Below are 23365 nucleotides of genomic sequence, written 5' to 3'. Positions count from 1 at the left end.
CAGGTGCAATGATACAGCCCAAATAACAGATGATGTTGGGTAAAATTAATTTACAATTTCCTTTTAATGTATCTGCATTACTACAGTAGTTAAACAAAAGGGCTAGATTTGCTGAGATGAAAGTACGCAGCACAGATCCACTGTGCCATGAGCAGAATATATTCAGGAGCATAGTTTAAGAAGGACAACGATGGGCTACGAAGATGTATGTCTAATCCAAAGACAAAAACTGGAGTAATCTCGCACAACTTTTGGTGCTTAATGAAGAAATTCATGTCAGAAGCGCAGTTTTCCAGGCTCCTTTGAGCTGATGCAGAGAAGCCGGTACATTCAAGAGGCAAATCACATCAGAGAAGGAAGAACACTTTTGTTCTCCCAAGGCTTAAGTGGGAGTTGCGGGTGACTATTTCTAGCTGAAGTCGTGTTAGATGGGCTAAATCTGCATCTACTTACATTCAAAGTGATCAAGATAGTGGCTGTCACACCTATCTCTTAAAAAAATGAAAAAAATCCTTCAGATTTTCTTGCCAGTCCCTCCATATCTTCTTCCTATTCCTTCCTCCTCAGCTCTCACGATCCACACATCTCTGCCACACAGATAAGGAGTTGACTCATTACATAAATGAATGGAATAGAAGACATGAATACATTATCCAACTGGTTTCTTCTGAGGTACTAGAATACCGTGAACCTACATGTATTTGAATTGAGTAGTACCTTTGTGCAGCTTCTTAACCGAACAGATTGCGCACCTCATTTATACAAATTCTGATACAGATCCGCTTAATTCTAAACATACAAAGTGAGTAAAACTAGTAAGCATCTCCATTTTTCCCTCTCTTTTACAGAGGAATAATAGTTTAATTTTTCAAATTTTTTAATCCAGATGTCACTATTCCTTCTTCTGTCTCAGCTCAAACAACTTTTGAAATCGTTGTTATGTTTAGATTCAAACATAATTAAGTCCCTTTAAGTCTTCTGAAAACTGCAGCTAGGTTGAGGATATATATCAAAGTCAGCAGTGACAAGCATCAAATCATCAAAGATATTTAATGTACCATTGTCTTCGCCTGCCCCTGCCTGGTCTGCTCAAGGAAAGCTGGAACAAGGGAAGAAGGGAAAGAACTGGAAAGTTCGGGTTCATAGATGAAGGGGCTGGCAGACACTGCAGGATAACACGATCATCATTTGAGCACACATCTTCATGTTTTTCTTGCTTGTATATCAAAACAGTGTTCAAAAAATAAAAACAACAAACCACATATCAAACCCATAAACTATAGTCTAAAAATTATTATAATTGTAAAGGAAATTAAGTGATTTTAGGGGTGTTGACATGATGCCTGAGCTCCTAACATGGATAATGCATACATTTAATACTAATATAATGAAACGCAATTTTCTAGACCCACGGAAAAAGAGTAACCCTCACTGCTGTTCCAAGATAAAGTTCAGAAGCTGAAGGAAGGGCTGACCACTCACACCAGCTCTATAATGCCAACAACAACAGAACTAGGCCATCGCTTCAGTGAGGACAGGAGTGTAACATGGGAGACATCAGAGCATTATAGAACTTGGTTTCTAGTATTAAAGAGAACCTAAATAAGAAAGAGACTGTTTAGGTTACTTAAACCACCTCTGTCAAGAGAAAGCATACGCTCTGCAATGCTTAGTATCCTACACAGTGCTACGATAGCAAGTTTAAAACTTGATGATTTCCGTTTGTTGTAAAAGACATTTAGAGAGCTCTTTCAAAGGTATATGGTATATATTAAACTGTTTTCTGGGTATGGAAAATATACACAACAGTAACTACTGAACGTGGTTATATTGCAAGACTACTAGTACGTACCACCGGCTGTTTTGTTATGTCCACCAGGTCTTTAATGTTGTAATACTGATGTTTCTCAAAGGCTGAAAAAAGCATGTCCAACACTTGTTGTTTATCAGCTCGAGCCCGTTTTCCATCTTCTTTCTTCTTCTTCTCATATTCAATCTATCAGATACAAAACACATTTTAAAGACATTCATCTGTAATGCTGTATAACTCTCAGTGCTGAACATTAAGACATAAAAAAACCTCTTGTATTTAATAAAACACTGTTCAATGACTCAGTTCTTTTCATCTGGAAATTTTTCTTTTGAGCACTCAAATGTTCTTTTATGAACATAAAGTAAGCATTTTGTCCTCAGCACAATAAGCTTTTCAGATATATATCTCTACTTTATCCAGTAAAAAACCCCAGAAACAGAGACTTCATGATGTACCCAAACATGGAGAGAGAATTAACATTAGTACAGGATTCCAAACTGAGATGGTATTTTCACTCCACTTCTGTTGATATCAGCTTCTGAAGTATAATGACAAATATCAAACAACCTACAGATTACTATATTTGGGAAAATCCACAGACCAACACGTCTACATCCCCTATCATAACAACCACCTGCCCAAAGGATGCTCAAATGGCCCTTGGGTGCTGCCTCATCTGTTCCAGAAGCAGCACTCAAGGCAACCACTCCACCAACACAAAACCAATCTTCACTGAGTGAAGACACACTTCAAGGATGTGTTGGGTGGTATCTCTTCAGGAGAAACCTGAGTGGCACACACAAAGTTACACTAGTCCAAAAAACCCCACTCAAGCAAGTAGAGGCCCCTTGCTGCCGCACACCATCCTATTTCAGAATGCATATTAGAAAGTATTTAGCTATTATAATCTGCACAATATTGCAGAAACTTTTATCTCTGCCAACCTCCAAAACTACTTCCTGCGTTTCCTCACATTCATCCTCGGAAGCAAGACTTACACAGACCGGCACATCCCAAACATGCCCCAGTCACTGCGGAGCACCAACCGCAACACCTGCCAGCACGTCACCCACCCCCAATACCACCCACCCTCGATAGCGAAAAACCACCAAGCTCCTAGGAACCAATAAAAGTGACCCAGAAAGTAACAGATTTCCTGCAATCATCACGTGCTTTCAGGCAAACTGCACAGGTGGATCCCAAGAAGCACAACACCCAGCAGAAGAGAAGCCCATGAGCAATATGGGACACACACCTGGCTCCCAGTGGGATAATTTTGTATGGGAGTTGTTCCACCTCTGATGTCTCAAGCCTGATCCTCAAAATGAAGACCTTCAGAGAAGCAGCTTAGAAATGAAAATTCACAGTTCTACTGGATACCAAAAATCTTATTTTTTAGGAGAGATTGGTTTTATGGCACAATTAATTTTTTCCTACATTTCCTTGCCAGCTAACCCCCTCCTACTCTCTGGGAGAAAATAGCCTGTCTCTTGGTCTCTGTCCCAATGTGGCTAAAGACTATTACCACCTTTGCCGTTGCTCACAGGTCTCTGGCCAGCCAACTCTCTCCTTCAAATCCCGAAACAGATGGACGTTGTTAAACTGGATGCAGAGCAATTTTTCCCAACGTGTACCTTGAAATCTGTTGCTTCCGCTTAAAACCTAAGATGGGCTTGGGCAACCAAATACTTGTCTGCTTTTCCAACTGTATGTTAGTCTTACAGAAGATACAACCTTTTCACACAAACCCACACAATTGATTTCTATCCGTTAATACACGTTAGTGTAATTATTTAACTCTTTAACCTCTTGTCCTGGTTTTGTTAAAAACAAGTTTCTCTTTTAGTGAATTTGCCTGTCAGCTAAAGCTTTCATATTGGCTGCATTTTCCTGGAAAACCAGATACATGTTTTGGTAAACATAGCAATGGAATGCGAGGTTATTGATAACAAATTGATGCACATCTTGCGAGAGGGGCAGAGAAACAGGTGACCAAGAAACTGACCAACTGAGTATAACATCCCATTCACGTGATACTTCATATAAAAGTGAGAGATCACAAGGATCTTGTCCCTTTTTCTTATGGCCGACATTAGGAGAGGACCTTATGAGTCGTCCCTGCGAACTGAGGCCTAGTGACAGACTGAATCCAGCTCCAGTTGGCTGCACCAAGTAAAACAGCTTCACAGAACATCATCTTGGCTGCCATGATCTACAGCAGAACTGCTACGCCAGGAAAACTACAGTAGCAACAAAAATCTAGGACATTGGCCTTGCTATAAACAATAGTAATAGAAACATTTATTCTGAAAGTCCAACAGACAATTTATTAGGAACCTCTGCTGACCCTGAGAAGGTTTTACTTGTAAGTTTTGGAAGCCCGACTGTGGATTCAATCTCTGTTTGTCTGCCAGGATAGTTTCACTACACAGGATAATGCCAGTAGACTGCATCTAGTCGTAAATACATGAACTAGAACTGCAATGGCATTGAAATATTTATGAACACGTCTACTCAGGTGACACTCTTTAAAACTACAAATCCAAAATACAGTCAGGAAACATAACAGAATATCAGTACACAGCTAAAGAGCATAATATGACACCTTTCCCGTGGCTGCAAGCTGAACTCTTTACCAAGTGTCATGGCCAGGCTGCACTCAGGGTTCCCTGCAACTCCACCAACAAAGCAGTCTCTACTGCATATATTAATGTAGTCATATAGGTATTGGAGAAGCAGGGAAATTCTCATTCACCCAATAGTCTACTGTGACCTACAGCACCACCCATGGCCTGATGGGTTAGCACGGGTTTCCGTATGAAGCGTCAAAATAAATGATACAAAGAGTGGGATGTGGGATGGCCCTTTACTGCATGAAATATAAGATGAAATCAGAGATGTGTGAAAGTGTTGTCTCTTCTGCTACCTGCAAGTAAGGAATACACTCAATCAACTACCTGACTGCCAAAAAAGTTCTCTGTGCTGTATTTTCATCTGATCTGACAATAGGCAGTCTGAGGCATTAAAAATGCTTTTAATTTACACCTTGCTTAAGTCAGAATTTACTAAGATACATGATGAACATTTACATTTTTCCTGCCAGAGAAACCATCTCTCCAGAGCAATGATTTACTACCACTGTCATGTTCTAACTCAGTGCAAAGCTGTAGGGACTTGCTCCAAGGACAGGGGTGCATTCTGAGGACAATGAAGTATGCAGGGTTTTAGACATGCATTTTGAATTTATTTTAGCATGATAGCTGTCCCTTTGGTATTAAAAATACATGGATCTGTCACATCTCAGGCTACAGTGTAAAGCTGATACTTCATGCTAGCATTGAAAGCACCTGTTATGATCAGAACCCCATTACACTGCGTATTTTGGAAGTTGCATTTCCACTTACAATAACAAATTTGGTTTCTATTTTCTAGTATTATTTGAAAATGGCTTATTTGCCTTTTAAGCTGGAGAGAGTCAAAGAGCAAATCCACCAGCCCATAAGCAGTGAGACTGAAAGTGCTTCAAATAAACAGATGAGTAAGATCATCACAAAGTATGGCAGTATCATCACATGGAATGAGACCAAGGTAGAGAGAATACCTGGCATGCACAAAGTTGCAGACAGCAGCATGTTACATTATGTTTTCAGAAGAAACTTAGTCATCAGAAGCAACACACACATTAAAAAAAATCTAATCTAGTTGAGTAAAACAATTTTTTTTTTGTCTGGTCTGAATACTGCTCCAGATTTTTTCTCTTTTGGTATTCCATAGTCAAACACAGGAATTACCGTCCCATAGGATATACTGTACATTTCTTTCCACATAAGAAGGAAAGCAGGAACTACAACTTTATGGGATCCTCTTCAAAAACCAAGACACTGACAGTATGTTCTTCTGGAAGCAGAATTTTCTAGTTAGCCACTGCAATTTACAGTAGTAGGTCTTTCTTGAGCCTGAGTTTTCAGCCTTTTTTGACTCAGGGATTCAAAGAGTTTTCCCATTTCTCTGTGCAGCTGCTGATCAGGTCATGGCTGATACTGGTTAACACCACCTTACTGGATTTCCATAGAGCCCTACTGCATTTGAGGCACTGCCTTATGGGAGACTAGGACCAGCGACTTAATGTTTTGAATATATGCACATGTTAACATTTCACAAGAGGAGGAGATGAATTAACCTGCCTTAATTTGCTGCCAGAAAAGCTTCTGGTACTTTAGAGGTCAAGTCCAGAAGACAGTAGGTGAGACAAAGGCATATCTCTTTACAAAGATTGTCCGAGTTCTGGGTTCCTGTGTACATTTGAGGTCACTTCTCAGTAAAGACCATGTATTTGTTTTTAAGGTTAGTAATTTTTCCCTGACTCAAAGCAATTCAAGTTGAAGGATGCGGTGTGAAAGATAAAGACAGCCAGTTACAGGCTGCATCACTGCCCTAACAGCAGCTGTTACGCCTGCTCTTACCAACCCTTCTGCAATTTTCTACCCTTCAAACAACACAAACAAAATGAACAAGAAGAAAACCAGAAACAAACTGCAACATCCTCAGGCAGAAGGTCAAACTGAAGTGATGGAAGAAACCAATCTTCTCCTTTCACCTGGGGTGCACTGGGAAAACTGTGACCAGCAGGAGGAGGTAGGTTCTCCTCCTCTGCCACGATGAGGCCGCATCTGGAGTACTGCCTCCAGTTCTGGGCTCCCCAGTTTAAGATGGTCCAGAAATTACTGGAGAGAGTCCAGCAGCAGGCTACGAAGGTGATCAGGGGCCTGGACCATCTTTCTTATGAGGAAAGACTGAGAGAGCTGGGTCTGTTCAGCCTGGAGAAGAGAAGGCTGAGAGGGGATCTTATCAGTGTTTATAAACATCTCAAGCGTGGGTGTCAAGAGGATGGGACCAGACTCCTTTCAGTGGTGCCCAACAACAGGCTGAGGGTCAACGGGCACAGACTGAAGCACAGGAGGTTCCATCTGAATATGAGCAGAAACTTCTTTACTTTGAGGGTGCCAGAGCACTGGAACAGGCTGCCCAGAGAGGCTGTGGAGTCTCCTTCTCTGGAGACATTCAAAACCTGCCTGGACACATCCCTGTGTGATCTGCTCTGGTGAACCTGCTTTAGCTTGTGGGTTGGACTAGGTGATTTTTAGAGGTCCCTTCCTTCTAACCCCAACCATTCTGTGATTCTGTGGGTTTTGTTTGGTTTTGTTGTTGTTGGTTTTTTCTTTTTTTTTTTTTTAAGGAGCAAGAACAAGAGTGAAGCACTGAAGTTGTTATTCCTTCTGTGCGTGGCAAAGCTGTGGGAACAACGGGTAAGTAACACGGTGTAATGGGAAAAGCTACTGGGACTCTCAAGCCAGTCTCTGAGAACAACAATGAAAAATCCATGGTACTGTTTGTACCTCTTCAAATGACATATAGCAAAAATGTGCTTAGCTAGCAACTAGCTTCGAGCTACAACTCTCTCCATGTGAAGAAAAAAATGACTCGCTTTAAAATTGATGCTTCCTACACAAAGGAACAAAGTAACAATAAGGAAATTCAACATTATCTTCACTGATCTTAGGTCTCTGACAGGACTATTTCACAAATGGGTATAAAACAGTCTCCTGGAAATAACATGAACTAGACTTTTTAACCAAAGCACAATCTTTTTTTTTGCTATAATAGTAAATTGTAATGCTCAGCATTCTTCTTTTTCTATTGTTTTAGTGCACACTCTCCCCAACAGGAGCATCTATTTTAAATTCTTTGGATGATCTGAAGTAAATCAAGGATGAGTATTTGTATTCCATTTACAAATGCAACGTGAATATGCTAAAATTCTTAATTCATTAATGTATAAAAACAACTTGCACAGAAAACTGAATATCAAACCCTCCCTTTGTTGAAAAGTTATTTGCAGCTGGCGCCCCAGTTGCCCACGTTTTAATTAGCAACATTCCGGCATCTCCCTCCAACTTCAGCAACAGCTCCCGCTGTTGTCTGAAAACACGGAGCGCATTGTCAAGTGATATTAAAAAAAAAGTGTGGTATCTGTTGCTGTTTTCTTCTTTTTGTCTTGTGAGTACACTGCTCACAGCAAGCTACAATGCAGCCTTTCATTTTTTTCCTTCCTGTTTTCTTTGCAAACAGGATTTTTTATGCAGTAAGCGTAAAGCACTTGTTGAGAGCCATATTACAGAATGCATGTACACGGTAAACTAATTGGATTTCTTTAAAACCGTGTGTTTTTTAAATTTAAAAAGCATTAAAACATTATTTGATTTAATGGAAGGACCACTTTAGAACAAGCTGTCTGGAGTGGAAGGTGTTTTTCCCTGCAAGACTTCATACAGAAATCAATTTCTCTTTGTTTACCTTCTCAGGATGTTGCTAAGTTTGCTGAAAAGCTGCCAGAATTTCCCTCTTGAAGGAATCATTAATACTGAAACTGATGTATTACACTGCTTCGGTAGACAGCTAATATGAAGGTGATAAAGAAGTGAGACTAAATCTAAAGTTTCATTTAAAGATGTTTGAAAAAAGTCTTAAAGGTTTTTGCATCCCCTGAAGCACGGGTACCCATCTCTTTATTACGGGAGACTGGGAAGAGGGGAGACCACAAAGAAGCCTCTGAAGGGGTAACCAGGACCACTAGAGAACTCTCCTGCTGTATTACAAAAAATAATTAAGTCACAGAAAGATCCCAACTGCAAGAACATTTACTGCAACCTTTTAAAGATGCGTATCACATACAGATATACGGAAAATGAAGGTCCCTTTCTCAGAGACAAAAAGCTAAATTATAATCCTGGCATATATCGTAATGGAAATGCAATTTCTTCTAATAAAAAGGCAGGCTTAATGTAATGTCTTGGGAAAAAAAAATCACTTTCCCCATCCTTGTATTCAAACAAGCTATTACTATTTCCCTTCTACATGTAATTTCTTACTCTCCTCCTTCCTGCTGTATGTTCATTTATGGGTACACACTTAAGCCCCATTTAATATTCTACCACCTCTTAATTCAGGAAATGTTACTCCTTACTTTCTTATTTAGTAGATATTCCTTCTTTCTTCAGAAACTCCTCAGTAGATGACTGAATGTATCAGCATTTATGGTAGATTGTACATTTTTTGTTCCTTCTTGTGAAAAGTCTTGTCCCCAACAGGTCTGTCATGTTCTATGATTCTATAATTCTATGATTCTACATGACTATAAGCAATACAGCAAGTTTTAAGAAAGCAGCTACTGCTTGAAAACATCAGAAAACTTCAACCAAGAGGTTTTAAAAGATCATAGACGTATTCTCCCAGACGTACATCCTTTCAGCCATCTAACCCGAACCTTAATAAAAGACTTAATGAAAAGAAAGGTATTGTAGAAAGTAGCCACGCCAGGGCCTTTAGAGGCAATGCCAAGAGTGACTCAAGTATAAATAGGTATGTCCTACTAGATTTTTTTCATCAGAACAACTTCAAGACAGACAGGAGAAGTAAACACATTGCCAATGGATTTCCATAAGCATGGACTGCTATGTAACCTCTAAAATCATTACAATTAGGACACAAGAACGTCGTAACTTGTAAGAAGGCTGATTACATCTTGGTTATACCCCCTGAATCTCATATAAGATTTAAATTTCTATAATGATATGACAATTGGCAACTGGAATAAAGATTCAAAGGTTGTCTCCAGGTTCAAGTCCTATTGTTGTAATGATGCTAGTGTCAAGGAAATGGCACAGAATCCAGGTAAAAAGAGAAGCTGTACATCACTGTACCTTATGCCAGAATTAAAGAAGAAGAATAACAGTATCATCATAAAACAATATACTCATATAAAATTGCATTTGCATAGCAGGATATACCAGTGTGACTATTTTGGTTAAATGTCATTCCCTTAGCTGAAATAGTTATATTGGTATGATTATCTATGTATAGATCAGACTTTGAATAGTAACTACTACAAAACAGTCCCATGAGAGATAAACTATTATTTTTGGTTCTGTGGAGAGACTGCCTTTCAGAATAATGCTTAAATATCACCCAGTATATTGTCATTTGTTTTATGTAAATAAAATGTTAATAAAAAGTGTAGAAGTTTAAATGACTAACACAGTGATTCATTTTCAGTATGACTTACCATTTCGCACATTCAACAGTAACAGTGATTATATATGCATACATACAAATTACTCAAAGAGGATCTTTAAGAAAAAGTACATTATAGTTTGTATGTACATCAACTGATTTGAAACAGCAGTGTGGGTGTAATATTGACAAAGATAATGATGCAAATAACATGTACTAGGAAGGTATGAAACTGGGAAAAATTATCACCTGTTATTCTCTTCTACTTGTTGTCATCTCCTGCAAAGAACTGGAAACTAATGATTCTTTTCAAGTCTTTCACCCACCTCCATATGATATTTTATTTGGCTCAAAGGAGTGCTTCCACACCTCATAGCACAAAGCCAGAACAGCCTTTTATCCCCAAATTTCAAAATTACATTTCAAAAAGAGTCCAAAGGAAGAATGTAATAAAGACACCAGAAAAGGCTTAGGTAAAGGTGGTCTGCCCTCATCAGGTAACACAGGAGAGTTCAAATTGGCAGACCTCAGCCCCAAGGGTGACATTGGTCCTTGAGACAGAAAGGACATCCCCAAAAGACAAAATCAGGGAGAAATGAGATAACATGGAACATTTCCAAAGACAGTGGCTAACTGTGACCCAAAGGGCTGCAGGACAGCAGCAGAATGATTCTGGTGTCCTGAGTCAGATTCTGGCTAGGAGAATAAGGGAAAATACTGAAAGGTACTTACATTATATTGATGATTAGCCACTGGTTTGTAGTTTGTGGTTACGGCTTTGTCCAGCTGCTGTGATAGCCTTACAGGTTTAGAAGATTCTTCTATCTGTAATCTGCAAAATAAAATAAGAGAATTAATAAAAAGTTCAGACAAGCACACACTCAAAATGAATTCTAAAAATCTGCAAGTATGAACCAGCCCTTATCAAAGGTCAGCTGAAAACAAATCATGAGGCAAAACAGCTACGCTCTTCTGAATTAAGTTCTTCCTACTCTATTTTTGCTTGAGGACATCATGGATTATTATGACATTACATGCTACAGGAGATACTGAAATACTAAAAACCAAGCAACTGTGAAAGGAAGATGCTAAAAATCATGTCTGAAGACAAATTTTATTCTAAAAGCCTGACACACAGGTGGAAGAAAAGCCCGTGCGCTTTCAGATGAAACCCAACACAAATGAACCCAGAATCTCCCAGCTAACTCAGCTGAGGCCTGAAAAAGCATTTGATCCACCCCTGCCCAGAGCACAGCAACGATCAGGCTCTACGACCTTCTCTTAGATACTTTAATGTAAAAATATAGATTTCCGTGACCTTTTTTTCAGCGTTATAGTACAGTAACAGAGCACAAATAACTGTTTTTAAAAACATGAAGATAAAGAAATCCAGCCAGGTCCAAACCATCATACAATCAAGTCTCAGTCATACAGCTAACAATAGGTGACCTTCAGTTCTCCTTGGGAAAGGCTCTCAGAAGGTCAGAGGTTGAATACATTTTGTCAAGCACATCTCTATATAATTTAAAGCTTATGCGTGATGGTGTAGAAGAAGTGCTCCGTTAACTTCAGGTTTAACACTCCTTGAAACGAAAACGCACAAACCCAAGCTTTAGAAAAATGCAGGACAACATCCCTTCAGAGAAAATAGCCCAATGGCACATACAATTAATTAATCAATATTGAGATAAAACTAGGTTATCATCAGTGACATTATTTTGTTTCCAAAGGCTTATCTTATAGGCAGAAGAGTCAGTTTTCACTAGACACAATGTAAGACTTATAGCCCAATAAATGTACAATGATGTTTGCTTCTTTCCAAAGGAAAATTAATATGGTGTCATTAATGCAAATAATAACTACAAGTTTACTAAAGTAAAATACAATAGTGACAAAAGAGACTGTACTTTAAAAAACACTGTGTTTCAGATCACTGACTTCTTTTCATAAAAATATAACATACATCCAAAAAGCTACATTTAAATTCAGCATGCATCTGATTTAACACCTGAAAAACCTAAATAAATTACATTTAAAGTAAGCATTAAATTAAGAAAAAATTTCTCTAGTTGTAGCAACTGGAAATGAAGCAAATCATCCTTCATATTGCCAGACAGTAGTTGCAGGCAGTTTGGTCTCGTATGTAGACAGAAAGTTGCTTCCTCTTGCATCTTTGTAGACTTGTCATTTGTTCTATAGTTTTAACTACCCTTAAGGGACCGTTGCCTTGTATTCTACATTGCTAAATCAGGAAAAGGTACGTCAATGTCTTCTTCTGTCCAAATGTAGCACATTTTTTCTTAGCTTGAAAGAAAATCAATGGGAAGGTAGATGAGCGGTGAACACTTTTTACCCCATTCTGGCAAATAAAGGCAGAAGTTTTTATCACAAGAGTTTATCTTTTGGCCTTCAATCTAAGTAAATGATTTTAAAGATTTTATTGATCTCGCTGCCAAAGGTCTTCTAAGTTCACATTTCATAAAAAGGCACAGGCTAAAGATAAATCAATATATTTTTTCCAAATCTGCCTTTTTTTTCCACTTCCTCATTGCTTATTATTTTTTTTCTTTTTGGTCTCAGTGACTTTTTTATTTTAATAGTTTGGCTTTAATTTTTTTTTTTTCTTAGCCATTTTTCCTATTGTTTTGACGTGGGAAGTTTTCCAGTCCCCACTGTAGCTATTTTTCACCTCATTTCTCCCTTCTCACATTTTTCCTTCCCGTAAAGGAGGTTTCCTGCTCAATCTTTTTACTGATATTGCTCTGGTTCATGAGACAGGGGTTCCTGGAGATGGACTAGGAATTTCCATCTCTGTTTTCCACTCCAAGGACACTGTACCACCTTCATGTGGACCAGAGTTAGCTATTTGATTTGTGATGATGTTCCAGAGTCCTTCTCATTACAGCTGCAGCACAGGTAAGTGACAGACAAGGTTCCTAACAATATTGAAATATATCAGATGGTGTCATGTTTTCTGGGAGCGCTAGGCTTTCAATGGTGGCATTTCTCCGTGATTAAATCCTCCTTGCATCAAGCTTTATATTCATTATTCTTTACAACGTAAATTTACAATATCCTCCATTTCTTTAGGAAAACAGCTAAAGAACATCAGCCCTTCAATGATGAAATGCCAGAACACGGAAAATACAGACTGAACACCTCAGACTGCCCTCAGAAGGAAAAGCTTTAGAATGGTGATGTCAAACCCCCTCCAGCTCCTGAATCAGTTAGATACTGAAGCATGCAAACAATTGATAACTTCAGCCTAGAGCCTGTCATCACCCTTGGACCCCACTCAGCGTTGAAGGTCTTCACCTCTTCTGGCATTTTAAATTTACAATACAGGAAATTTCAGTCCCCATTTCACCACATCTTCCATAAATCAATCCTTCTTTGCACAAAAGAACACCAGCGATTTATTTCTTAACATTTTTCACTTGCCATGCAGGATATACATATCAGCTTTTTTATTTTAACCTGCTAATCTCCAAACCAGTAGAAAAACAAATGCGTAAGAGAGTACAGGGGCCTCCAAATGTTGATGGCAGTGAAGTTACATTTAACATGTGAAGTTCCCCAACACGCAGTCTTCAAAGCAAACAAAAACTTCTTGCTTGCTTGGGATGGAATGGAAATGGACACATTAAGTTTGTTTGTGAAATGGCAAAAGATCTCAGAAAGATCCACGTGTACCAACTAAGAAATAGATCAGCTACAAATGTATGTGGCTCTGAAAGAAATTTCAGAGATAATCATGTTGGACTTCAAGATTTCTTGCCAATGGTTGCCAAATTGTGACCCACAGATCTCAGATGGCTAATAGTACAATGTTAACTTCTTTTTCTTTTTCCAGTTGATAAATTGCTGTAGTGCAAACTAAAAGTACATACATTCCCGGTACTACTTTTTAATGCAAGCAATTACAGCAAGTGCCACATGTCAATGTGGAAATCTAAATGGGAAGCACAGTGACTCAGAAGGCAAACCTTTTTATTAATATGCATTTATTCTACACATGCATCTTGCTCTTCTCCCTAATGGCTGCCCTTCTCATTTCTTTTTCTGCAGCTTTCAAGATCTCCTGGAGAACGACGGAGCCTCAGGTTGTCTTCCTTCCACTCAGCTTCCCTGTGGAATATGGTCACACAACCCTATCTGGAACAACAGCTGCTGCACATCTGCAGTTAGCCTCTCCAGAATGCACAAATACAGGTAAAAGGTCTGACAAATGTGCTATAAACCCCAAATTAGCAAATGCTTCCTGTGTGGATGAAGCAGTGAAATTTGCTTAGTGCATTACAAAGGGTAAGACAAATAGCCTGTAATCATTTTGTCCAGATGATTTGTTGGTACACGCACTATTTGCAGGGAAAATATGGTGCATGTTTTGTTTTATTTTTTTTTCAAAACCATGCCATTAATTCTCCAGTATTCAGAAAGCAATACGTCTAGGTGAATATAATTGACTTTTAAAATGTGTATAGCATTGCTGAAAAAAAGTTGATTAAATATACATTCTCATAATTATACACTCAAAACTGTATAACAAAAGCTATGAATTGGGCATTACACTAGCCTTTTAGATTAATGTTTTAATGTGTTACAGGTATAATTACTTTAAAATGCTTATTGCTTAAACAGAATTTAGAAAGCAGCATTAAACCAAAATATTATGAAGCGTTTTATACAGGTTTTTCTCAGAGTGGATCTGCTGAATGTTAATTGAAACTGTTGGCAGGAATAAAGAAAAAAAAAAATCAATAGATATTCTGAGTCACTGGTGACACTGATTTAAAGGAGCAGTGGCTTTTTACCTATTACTCTTTATTATGATTTGCAGTGGTATGACAGCTGAAAGCCTCAGTTATGGCTCACACCTACACACAACTCTCCAAGGAGTTAAATTTTCCACTTGACTCTTTTTGAAATAGCTCGTGCCATAATTCATGCTAAAATCTGGGCTAAAAAAGAAAAAGAGAATGAAGATTTTTTTTCCCCCCCCCAAACTGCCAATAAATTAGCGACAGAGCAGCCACCAGCCGGCACACTGTGGTTTTCTCTTCCACCCCCAAGATCAAATATAGCTCTTCTGCCTTGAAATACAACAACTAACCAGCACGGCATCAAATTCACCACGGTCATTTCCCAGCAAAATACATTTTATACTGCAAGTCTGATTTGCCATTGTGCCTACAGTTGAAAAAGGGAAAAAACATTCAAACAGGCTGGAAATAATTCTATAGGACTTGTCAACATGCAGCAGGCTCATAAAGGGAGACAGATGAAGGCAATATGTACCCTCCTAGGAGGAGATGCTCATTGGCTTTTAAATATATGTATCTTCCAGCAATAAAAAATAAACCAAAGACCTTTGGAATAGATAATTTCCTGTGATTAATCTTCTGCCACAAAACAAATGTTTCAAAGATTAGAAGCAGGTATTAATCAGAAATGCTGCTAGGGCTTGAATTCTTGACATTTCTAAAGAAATTATTGTACAGACAGGACTGAAAAGTTTTAATACCTTTTTGTGTTTGGCTGTATTTACACAGGGCACTAGTAAGTAAGGTGCCAACCTTACTGTCGCAAAAAAAGAAAAGTTGGTTTGCTTCTCGCTCTGCAATATCATTCAACAGAGATGCACGGGAAAAGAGCAAGCCCACTGCCCAAAGCCTGGGAAGGGATGAAACACAAACTCTCCACTTCTGCAGTTTTGCAGCTTTATCTTTTCTGAACTCACAGAATCACAGAATGTCAGAGATTGGAAGGGAACTCAAAAGAACATCTAGTCCAATCCCCCTGCTGGAGCAGAAACACCCAGATGAGGTTACACAGGAAGGCATCGAGGCAGGTTTTGAATGTCTCGAGAGAAGGAGACTCCACGACCTCCCTGGGCAGTTCCAGTGCTCTGGCACCCTCACTGAGAAGTTTCTTCTCATATTTAAGTGGAACCTCCTGTGTTCCAGTTTGAACCCATTGCCCCATGTCCTATCATTGGTTGTCACCGAGAAGAGCCTGGCTCCATCCTCGTGACACTCACCCTCTATATGTTTATAAACATTAATGAGGTCACCCCTCAGGCTCCTCCAAGCTAAAGAGATCTAGCTCCCTCTGCCTTTATTCATAAAGGAGATGCTCCACTCCCTTAATCATCTTCGTTGCCCTGTGCTGGACTCTCTCCAGCAGTTCCCTGTCCTTCTGGAACTGAGGGGCCCAGAAATGGACACAATATTCCAGGTGGGGTCTCACCAGGGCAGAGTAGAGGGGGAGGAGAACCTCTCTGAACCTACTAACCACCCCCCTTCTAATACACCCCAGGATGCCATTGGCCTTCCTTGCCACAAGGGCACAGTGCTGGCTCATGGTCATCCTGCTGTCCACCAGAACCCCCAGGTCCCTTTCCCCTACACTGCTCTCTAATGGATCATTCCCCAACTTATACAGGAACCTGGGGTTGTTCCCGCCCAGATGCAAGACTCTACACTTGCCCTTGTTATATTTCATTATTTTTTTCCCCACCCAACTCTCCAGCCTGTCCAGGTCTCTGGATGGCAGCACAGCCTTCTGGCGTGTCAGCCACTCCTCCCAGCTTGGTGTCATCAGCAAAGTTGCTGACAGTGCACTCTAGTCCCTCATCCAAGCCAGTGATGAATATATTGAATAGTACTTGCAGAAGTTCTCAGCCTGGTACCAGGGGAGTGAAAGCCAAGGACTGCTCCGGCAGGGGGACTGGACTAGATGATCTTTTGAGGTCCCTTCCAATCCCTAACATTCTGTGATTCTGTGTGTGACTAACTCTCTTAGTCCTTTACCGAGCAATTCTCTACTTGAACCAGACACTTCCATGAAGTTTCACAATATCTCATATGGGCAAAAAATTTTTTTATTTGCTTCTCTCTTTTGCAAAGCATCCCAAACATGACGGAGCTAGGTCCTGCAAAATCTCATCCAAAACAAGTTAATAAAACAAATGCAACAATATAGCTTCACAATTACTTCTCATGTTCCTTTGGACTACTGCACCTTGCTGAGGTTCAGGTAGTACCTTTTCTGATTTTCTTCCAAGCAAGAATGTTAGTAATATAAGAAGTGAGCAGATGATGGGCAAGAGGTGAATACTCCTACAAGATGCTGAAACTTAAAGTTTTTGTAATTCTGTGAGACCTAAGGGAACTCAGCACCCTGTGGGGCACATCCTCCTAAAACAAACCCATGTCAGTGCTCAACCACAAACATCATAGGAAATTATCAGAATGACCACATTGGTAAAAATAACCATTATCTAATAATAATAATGACGACAATTTGTAGCTACGCAAAACAATCTGTCATATATTCTGAAAGATAAGAACTAGCAACATGCAAATTCAACATGTTGTATTAGATTTTGTCGTAAAAAGTCCTACTGTTTCACATAAAACGGAGGCGGATGACTGCAGCCCATCGCATGGATGAATCTACTATTCTCCTTCAGACATCGAGTGTTACTCCAGCACACACAGCCAGCCAAAGCAAAGTGAGCCTGTCCTCATTTATAAAGACAGGCAGACAGAGAAGAGGATTAGCTGAATGGAAATAGCACTAAGAAGTGCATTTGCCAGCACTAAATAACAAAATGTTTCAGATCATTAATATAGAATATGATTTATAACTGATTTAAAGTCCTGAAATCCTGGCATTTCAAGAAAGGTGCTGCAATTATTACATGTTCAGGAAACCTATTAGGTTCTTCCGAAGCTGACATCTTCAAATATATATGTTGAAGGCTGAGCAATGAATCATATGAATATAAGATAATTTCATGTCTAATATTGAGACAGGCACCACTTCATAACTGAAGTCTCAAATTCTACAGATCTTTCCCCAGTACAGAAAACGAGATGATATGAATAGCAATTCAACAATAAGTAACAATTTCTTATGCATTTTATTTTCTGGTTTGAGAAAATTGGAATACTTGATTAAAACTACTAAACTGCCATTTTTCTTCTCTGCGTTTAGTATTGCAAATGATTAAGAACCTTCTGGACCAAGGCTGTGAGGATAAATAATGTGAAGATAAAAAAAGACTTTAGCATTCTAGGAGTGATGTAACTGAATAACTTTATTATTTGATGCCCAACTTTTAAACATTTTAAGCGATGCCCTAATCGCAGAATCACAGAATGTCAGGGATTGGAAGTGACCTTGAAAGATCACCCAGTCCAATCCCCCCGCTGGAGCAGGAACACCCAGATGAGGTTACACAGGAAGGCGTCCAGAGTAGGAGACTCCACAACCTCCCTGGGCAGCCTGTTCCAGTGCTCTGTTACTCTTGCTTGGGGGAAGCACCAGGAATTTCACAAGCCCATTACTAAAGCTACAGAAGGCAAAGAGAGATCTAGGAAAAGTGATTCATTAGTTAACATAAGCAGAATAGAAAATGCCCAGCCCTTTAATTTTAACATGAAGATTATCCTCTCAAATGAAAGTATTCTTTTCGAAAGGATCACACACAATTTTAACTATGCATGCACATATATTTCAGTCATTCCTGTGAAAAAAAATCCTTTAGGAAATGACTGTACAATATCACTTCTTCCTCTTTTATGCTACTAGATGGCTTAGAAGGTAAAAGCTAGAAAAGAAAATAAAGACAGCATGGTTTTGGAGAGCAGTCAGACTTCCTGAAAAAGTGTGAGCTAAAATACATGCAAAAACACACTCAAAAGTGCACTTATTTTCTTTAAAGCAAAAGTGTAAGAAATAGTTTTGTCTACCTTGTTGCTGGCTCAAGACTTTTTATTACTTCACAGCCAGTTGTTTGAAAATTATCTTCTCTTAATAAAACGCAAGTTTATTCTAAATTGTCAACAAATGAAAACAACCAACCAACTGAGAAAGAAAGGATTTGAAACACCATTGACAAAATGCAGACTGGCAAAAACAACAGCGTGGGTGAAAGGGTTAAACCCTGAAAGTGCTGAGGACTTTGAGTTCTGATCTAGGTGACAAATGATGCTCATGTCCCTATGACTTTTGAACAGAACCTGGGAGAAGACACGTTTAAAGTCAAGCACTATTCCCAGCTCTGCACCCTGTTACGCCAAGTACACCTTTCTAAAGAATTATGTAGTTTGGCATCCTGTTCTTAGCCTGACTCTGGAGACCATCAAGTTCTATATCTTAGGTCTGTCATGCCTATCCTGGGTTGCCCACTCTCCCGCCAATACCATTAAGCAACATGTCTGTATGTGCACCTGTACTTGGGAGCTTGCAGCTACAAACTGATTCCTGTTTAAGAAAAGCTTCAACATTAATATTTGCTTTGATATCATAAACCAATTAGTGCAAATAGTCTACTTGGATGCCTGAGGAGATAAGAGGAAAGAAAAGATCTGACATCCTAATGTAAAACCAAGACAAAACAGATCTTTAAAAATGAAGTTACTTTCAGTTACCTACATATTTTAAAGACAGAAATGATCATTAGCAACATGAAATGATAATCTAAATTTTTTCCCGTGTACTACTGACTGAAGAGTATTCAGTGATACCTCAGGCTCATAATTTCAATGTCACTACGCTACATCACTTACAGTAACACATCTTGTCGTGATTAAAAAAAGAATCACCATGTCCATGCCCTTTATCATGCTTTTAAAGTCTCCTTTCCCACTTCCATTTTCAAAGATGCAGTTTCCTTCCCTGCTCCCATTTTCCTCAGTCCCCAAATTTCTCCATAACAAATGGACTTATTCGTTAGATGTTATTTCAATTTAGATTTTAGAAGAGGAATTTTAAATTCTCAACTAGTAATTATTTCTAAAAGTAAAATAAATAGACTTGTCTCAAAGTCACATAATCTTAGTTTTCCTGCCACAACTAATCTGCAGTGTTTGTTGCTGCTTTTAAAACAATGGTATAAACAATGGGGACTTGTAAGTTGAAACAACACAAAGCCAAACACTTCTTGCTGGTGTTTGCAGATCCAGAAATGGTGTAACATTTTGCTAATGGGAACAAGAAACGAGAATTTTAGCAAGAAGTCTGTTACACAGAGAATCTACAACTTCACTGTACCCTTCAAGGCCTAGGTCTTGAATTACTGGTAAAAAGGTGGATGATTTACAAGGTCAGTTCACTCTGCAGTGAAACTGCTCGCAGCTAAAGAGAAGCTGGAAAGAAAGAGGCAGACTGTTGGCTACAAGTCTTCAAATGAAAAAAAAGTCCCCACAGCATCTCAGCTAACTCTCCTCCGTCTGAACCTCTCCTCCCCTCCTCCTGCAAAACGTCTTCAGGGAGTTACAGCTGCCAGCGCTCTGCCTCCAATGACGCGCTCCCACCCCTACAACTCTGCTTCCCAGCTACCTCTACCTCTCCCCCCACAGCTCTGCAAACAGCCACGGCATCTGGCTCCATTGGGGATCTTCCAGTTAAAATTTACTGTAAACAACTTAACAGTTTGTGGCAATCTGGGAAACATTTGGATTGCTTCCCTAGGAAACCTAGCTGGCTCAAATTCTCAAGGTTTTTCTCTGCCTCTTCCTTCCCCAGCGTGCAGAGCTAAAATGCCAGATAGTGGAATGCTTTTTTGAGGACATTCACCTCCCTTCTATTAAAATAAACTTGGACATAATTAGTGAGGGACTGCTGCAAAGGGCACCAAAAAGAAACTGCTGGGAAAAAGCACTGTGCATGCCTATGTGTTTATGTGTCGATGACTACGTACTGCGGTCGATAGCTTAAAAGGTAATCTTGCACAGTTCAGCTACCCTTAAATACCTTAACCGTATGCTTGCACTGAACTGCTGAATTAGCTCACACTAAATGCTGAATTAATCCATCTAGCACTCTTTCCTACAAGCAAAGAGAAACAAATTGTTGTTAACTGAACACTGAAAATACTTCTTCTCTAGAATCACGGAATGGTTTGCATTGGAAAGGACCTTAAAGATGATCTATTAATAGCTGTAGCCCCCCTGCCATGGGCAGGGACACCTTTTACTAGACCAGGTTGCTCAAAGCTTTGTCCAACCCAGCCTTCAACACTGCCAGGGATGGGGCATCCACAGCTTCTCTGGGCAGCCTGTGCCAGTGACTCACCACCCTCATAGTGAAGAATTTCTTCCTTACATCTAATCTAAATCTACCATCTTTCAGTTTAAAAACATTGTCACTACAGACCCTGGGAAAAAGTCTGTCTTAAGCTTTTTAATAAGCCCACTTTAAGTACTGAGAGCCCGCAATAAGGTCTTCCCGGAGCCTTCCCTTCCCCAAACTGAACAACTCTGGAGTGTCTCAGCCTGTCCCCACAGGAGAGGCGTTCCTGCTCTCTGTTCACTTTTGTGTCCCCTCCTCTGGCCCCTCTCCAACAGGTCCATGTTTTTCCTGTACTGAGGCTCCAGAGCTGGACACAGGACTCCAGGTGGGGGTCTCACCAGAGCAGAGGGGCAGAATCACCTCCCTTGACCTGCTGTCCACGCTCCTTTTGATACAGCCCAGGATATGGTTGGCTTTCTGGGCTGCAAGCGCACATCACCAAATCATGTTAAGCTTCTCATCAACCAGCACCCCCAAGTCCTTCTCTACCAGGCCAATCTCAATCCATTCTGTGCCCCGCCTGTATTTGTGCTTGGAACTGCCCCAACTCATGTGCACGACCTTGCACTTGGCCTTATTGAACTTCATGAGTTCATGTGGGCACATGTCTCAAGCCTGTCAATATCTCTCTGTATGGCATCCCTTCCCTCTGGTATGTTGATTGCACCACACAGCTTGGTGTTGTCCGCAAAGTTGTTGAGGATGCCCTCAATCCCACTGTCCATGTTGCTGACAAAGATGTTAACCAGCACCAGTCCCAATACTGACTCCTGAGGAATGCCACCCATCACTGGTCTCCACTTGGACATTGAAACGTTGACCACAATTCTGAATGCGACCATCCAGCCAAATCCTTATCCACCAAGTGTTCCATCCATCAAATCTGTGTCCGTCCAATTTAGAGACAAGGATGTTATGTGGAACAGTGTCAAATGTTTTGCACAAGTCCAGGTTGATGACAACAGTTGTTCTTCCCTTATCCACCAATGCTGTACCCCGTCACAGAAGGCCTCCAAATTTGTTCAGGCAGGATTTACAATTAGTGTGGCTATGGTGACTGTCACCAATCACCTCCTTATATTCCACGTGCCTTAGCGTAGTTTCCGGGAGGATCTGCTCCACGATCTTGCTGGGCACAGAGGTGAGACTGACTGGCCTGTAGTTTACAAGGTCTTTTTTGTCCCTTTACAAAAAGGTGGGTTATGTTTCCCCTTTTTCAGTCATTGGCAACTTCACGAGACTGCCACGACTTCTCAAATATGATGAAATGTGGCTTAGCAACTTCATCTGCTGGTTCCCTCAGGACCCACGGATGTATCTCATCAGGTCCCATGGACTTCTGTACCTTTAGGTTCCTTAGATGGCCTCAAAGCTGATCTTTTGCTACAGAGGGCAGTTCCTCATTCTCCTAGTCCCTGCCTTCTCCTTTTCCAACTTGGGCAGTGTGGCTAAAGCACTTGCTGGTGAAGACTGAGGCAAAAAAGTCATTGAGTACCTCAGCCTTCTCTATATCCTGTGTAACCAGGTCTCCTATTTCCTTCTGCAGAGGGTCCACATTTTCCCTAGTCTTCCTTTTATCACTGACATAGCTATAGAAACTTTTCTTGTTGCCCCTGACATCCCTGGCCAGATTTAATTCTATCAGGACTTTAGCTTTCCTAACCTGACCCCTGGCTACTCAGACAATTTCTCTGTATTCGTCCCAGGATACCTGTCCTTGCTTCCACCCTCTGTAGACCTCCTTTTTGTGTTTAAGTTTAATCGAAACAAATTCAGCATTAAGTTAAAAAGGAAAGCTTTGTAGGCTAGGCAACCCTAGGAACCCTAAGCAATGAACAAGAGAAAACACAGGAAAGGAAAGTAACCTATCTTTCTCCTTGGTCCATGCAAAAAGGTAGTCTTGTTTATCCTCCAGTTGGAAAACTCACCAGTTTTTCCTGCAAGCTGCAGAAAGAAAAATGTAATACACCAAACTGAAGAGCAGACTGAAAGATGTATCAGTTAAAGCAGAAAACAGATTTTTTTTTGAAAGTTTGATCGTCATTCTGTCATCCAACTGTATTTCCTTTGCCAACTGTACAACACTGCTGTTCTGCTGTATTCATTCAAATAGTTTAACTACATTTTACCTCCTCCTATTTTGGAAAACAAGAGCTTCCCCAGCTCCCTCTCCTGATACATTACATACCTGCCTACCTCTGCTCGAAAATCCCTGCTATGACATCTCTCGGCTGTTGTTAAAGTGGGGACTGTGCTCCCACAGCAGAGCAAGGGGGCACACAGCTGTGGCAAACCCAGAAGCAGAAACCAGCCAAGGAGGGAGCCTGGCGAGTGGGAATAGGGGTGGGAGCTGCCAGGCTGCTCTGTGGTGGGGAGGTGATGGACACAGGGAGAGAAGAG

The 23365-nt window shown here is 40.1% G+C and overlaps 1 protein-coding gene across 1 annotated transcript in view; it reads right to left on the bottom strand.

Annotated features, from left to right (window-relative positions):
- GTF2F2 (general transcription factor IIF subunit 2) overlaps positions 1-23365 on the bottom strand; it is a 95926-nt gene that overhangs the window by 5240 nt on the left and 67321 nt on the right. The window contains exons 7-8 of the mRNA XM_082074911.1: positions 10616-10715; positions 1853-1996 (exon numbers count right to left, since the gene is read on the bottom strand). Of these exons, the coding sequence (XP_081931037.1) occupies positions 1853-1996; positions 10616-10715 (244 nt within the window). The remainder of the gene's footprint in view (positions 1-1852; positions 1997-10615; positions 10716-23365) is intronic.

Source organism: Streptopelia decaocto (genome assembly GCF_964273445.1).
Source record: "Streptopelia decaocto genome assembly, chromosome: 1".
Taxonomy (NCBI): Eukaryota; Metazoa; Chordata; class Aves; order Columbiformes; family Columbidae; genus Streptopelia; species Streptopelia decaocto.
Note: the sequence above shows the minus strand (reverse complement) of the source record. Positions and strands in the feature narration are given on the sequence as shown.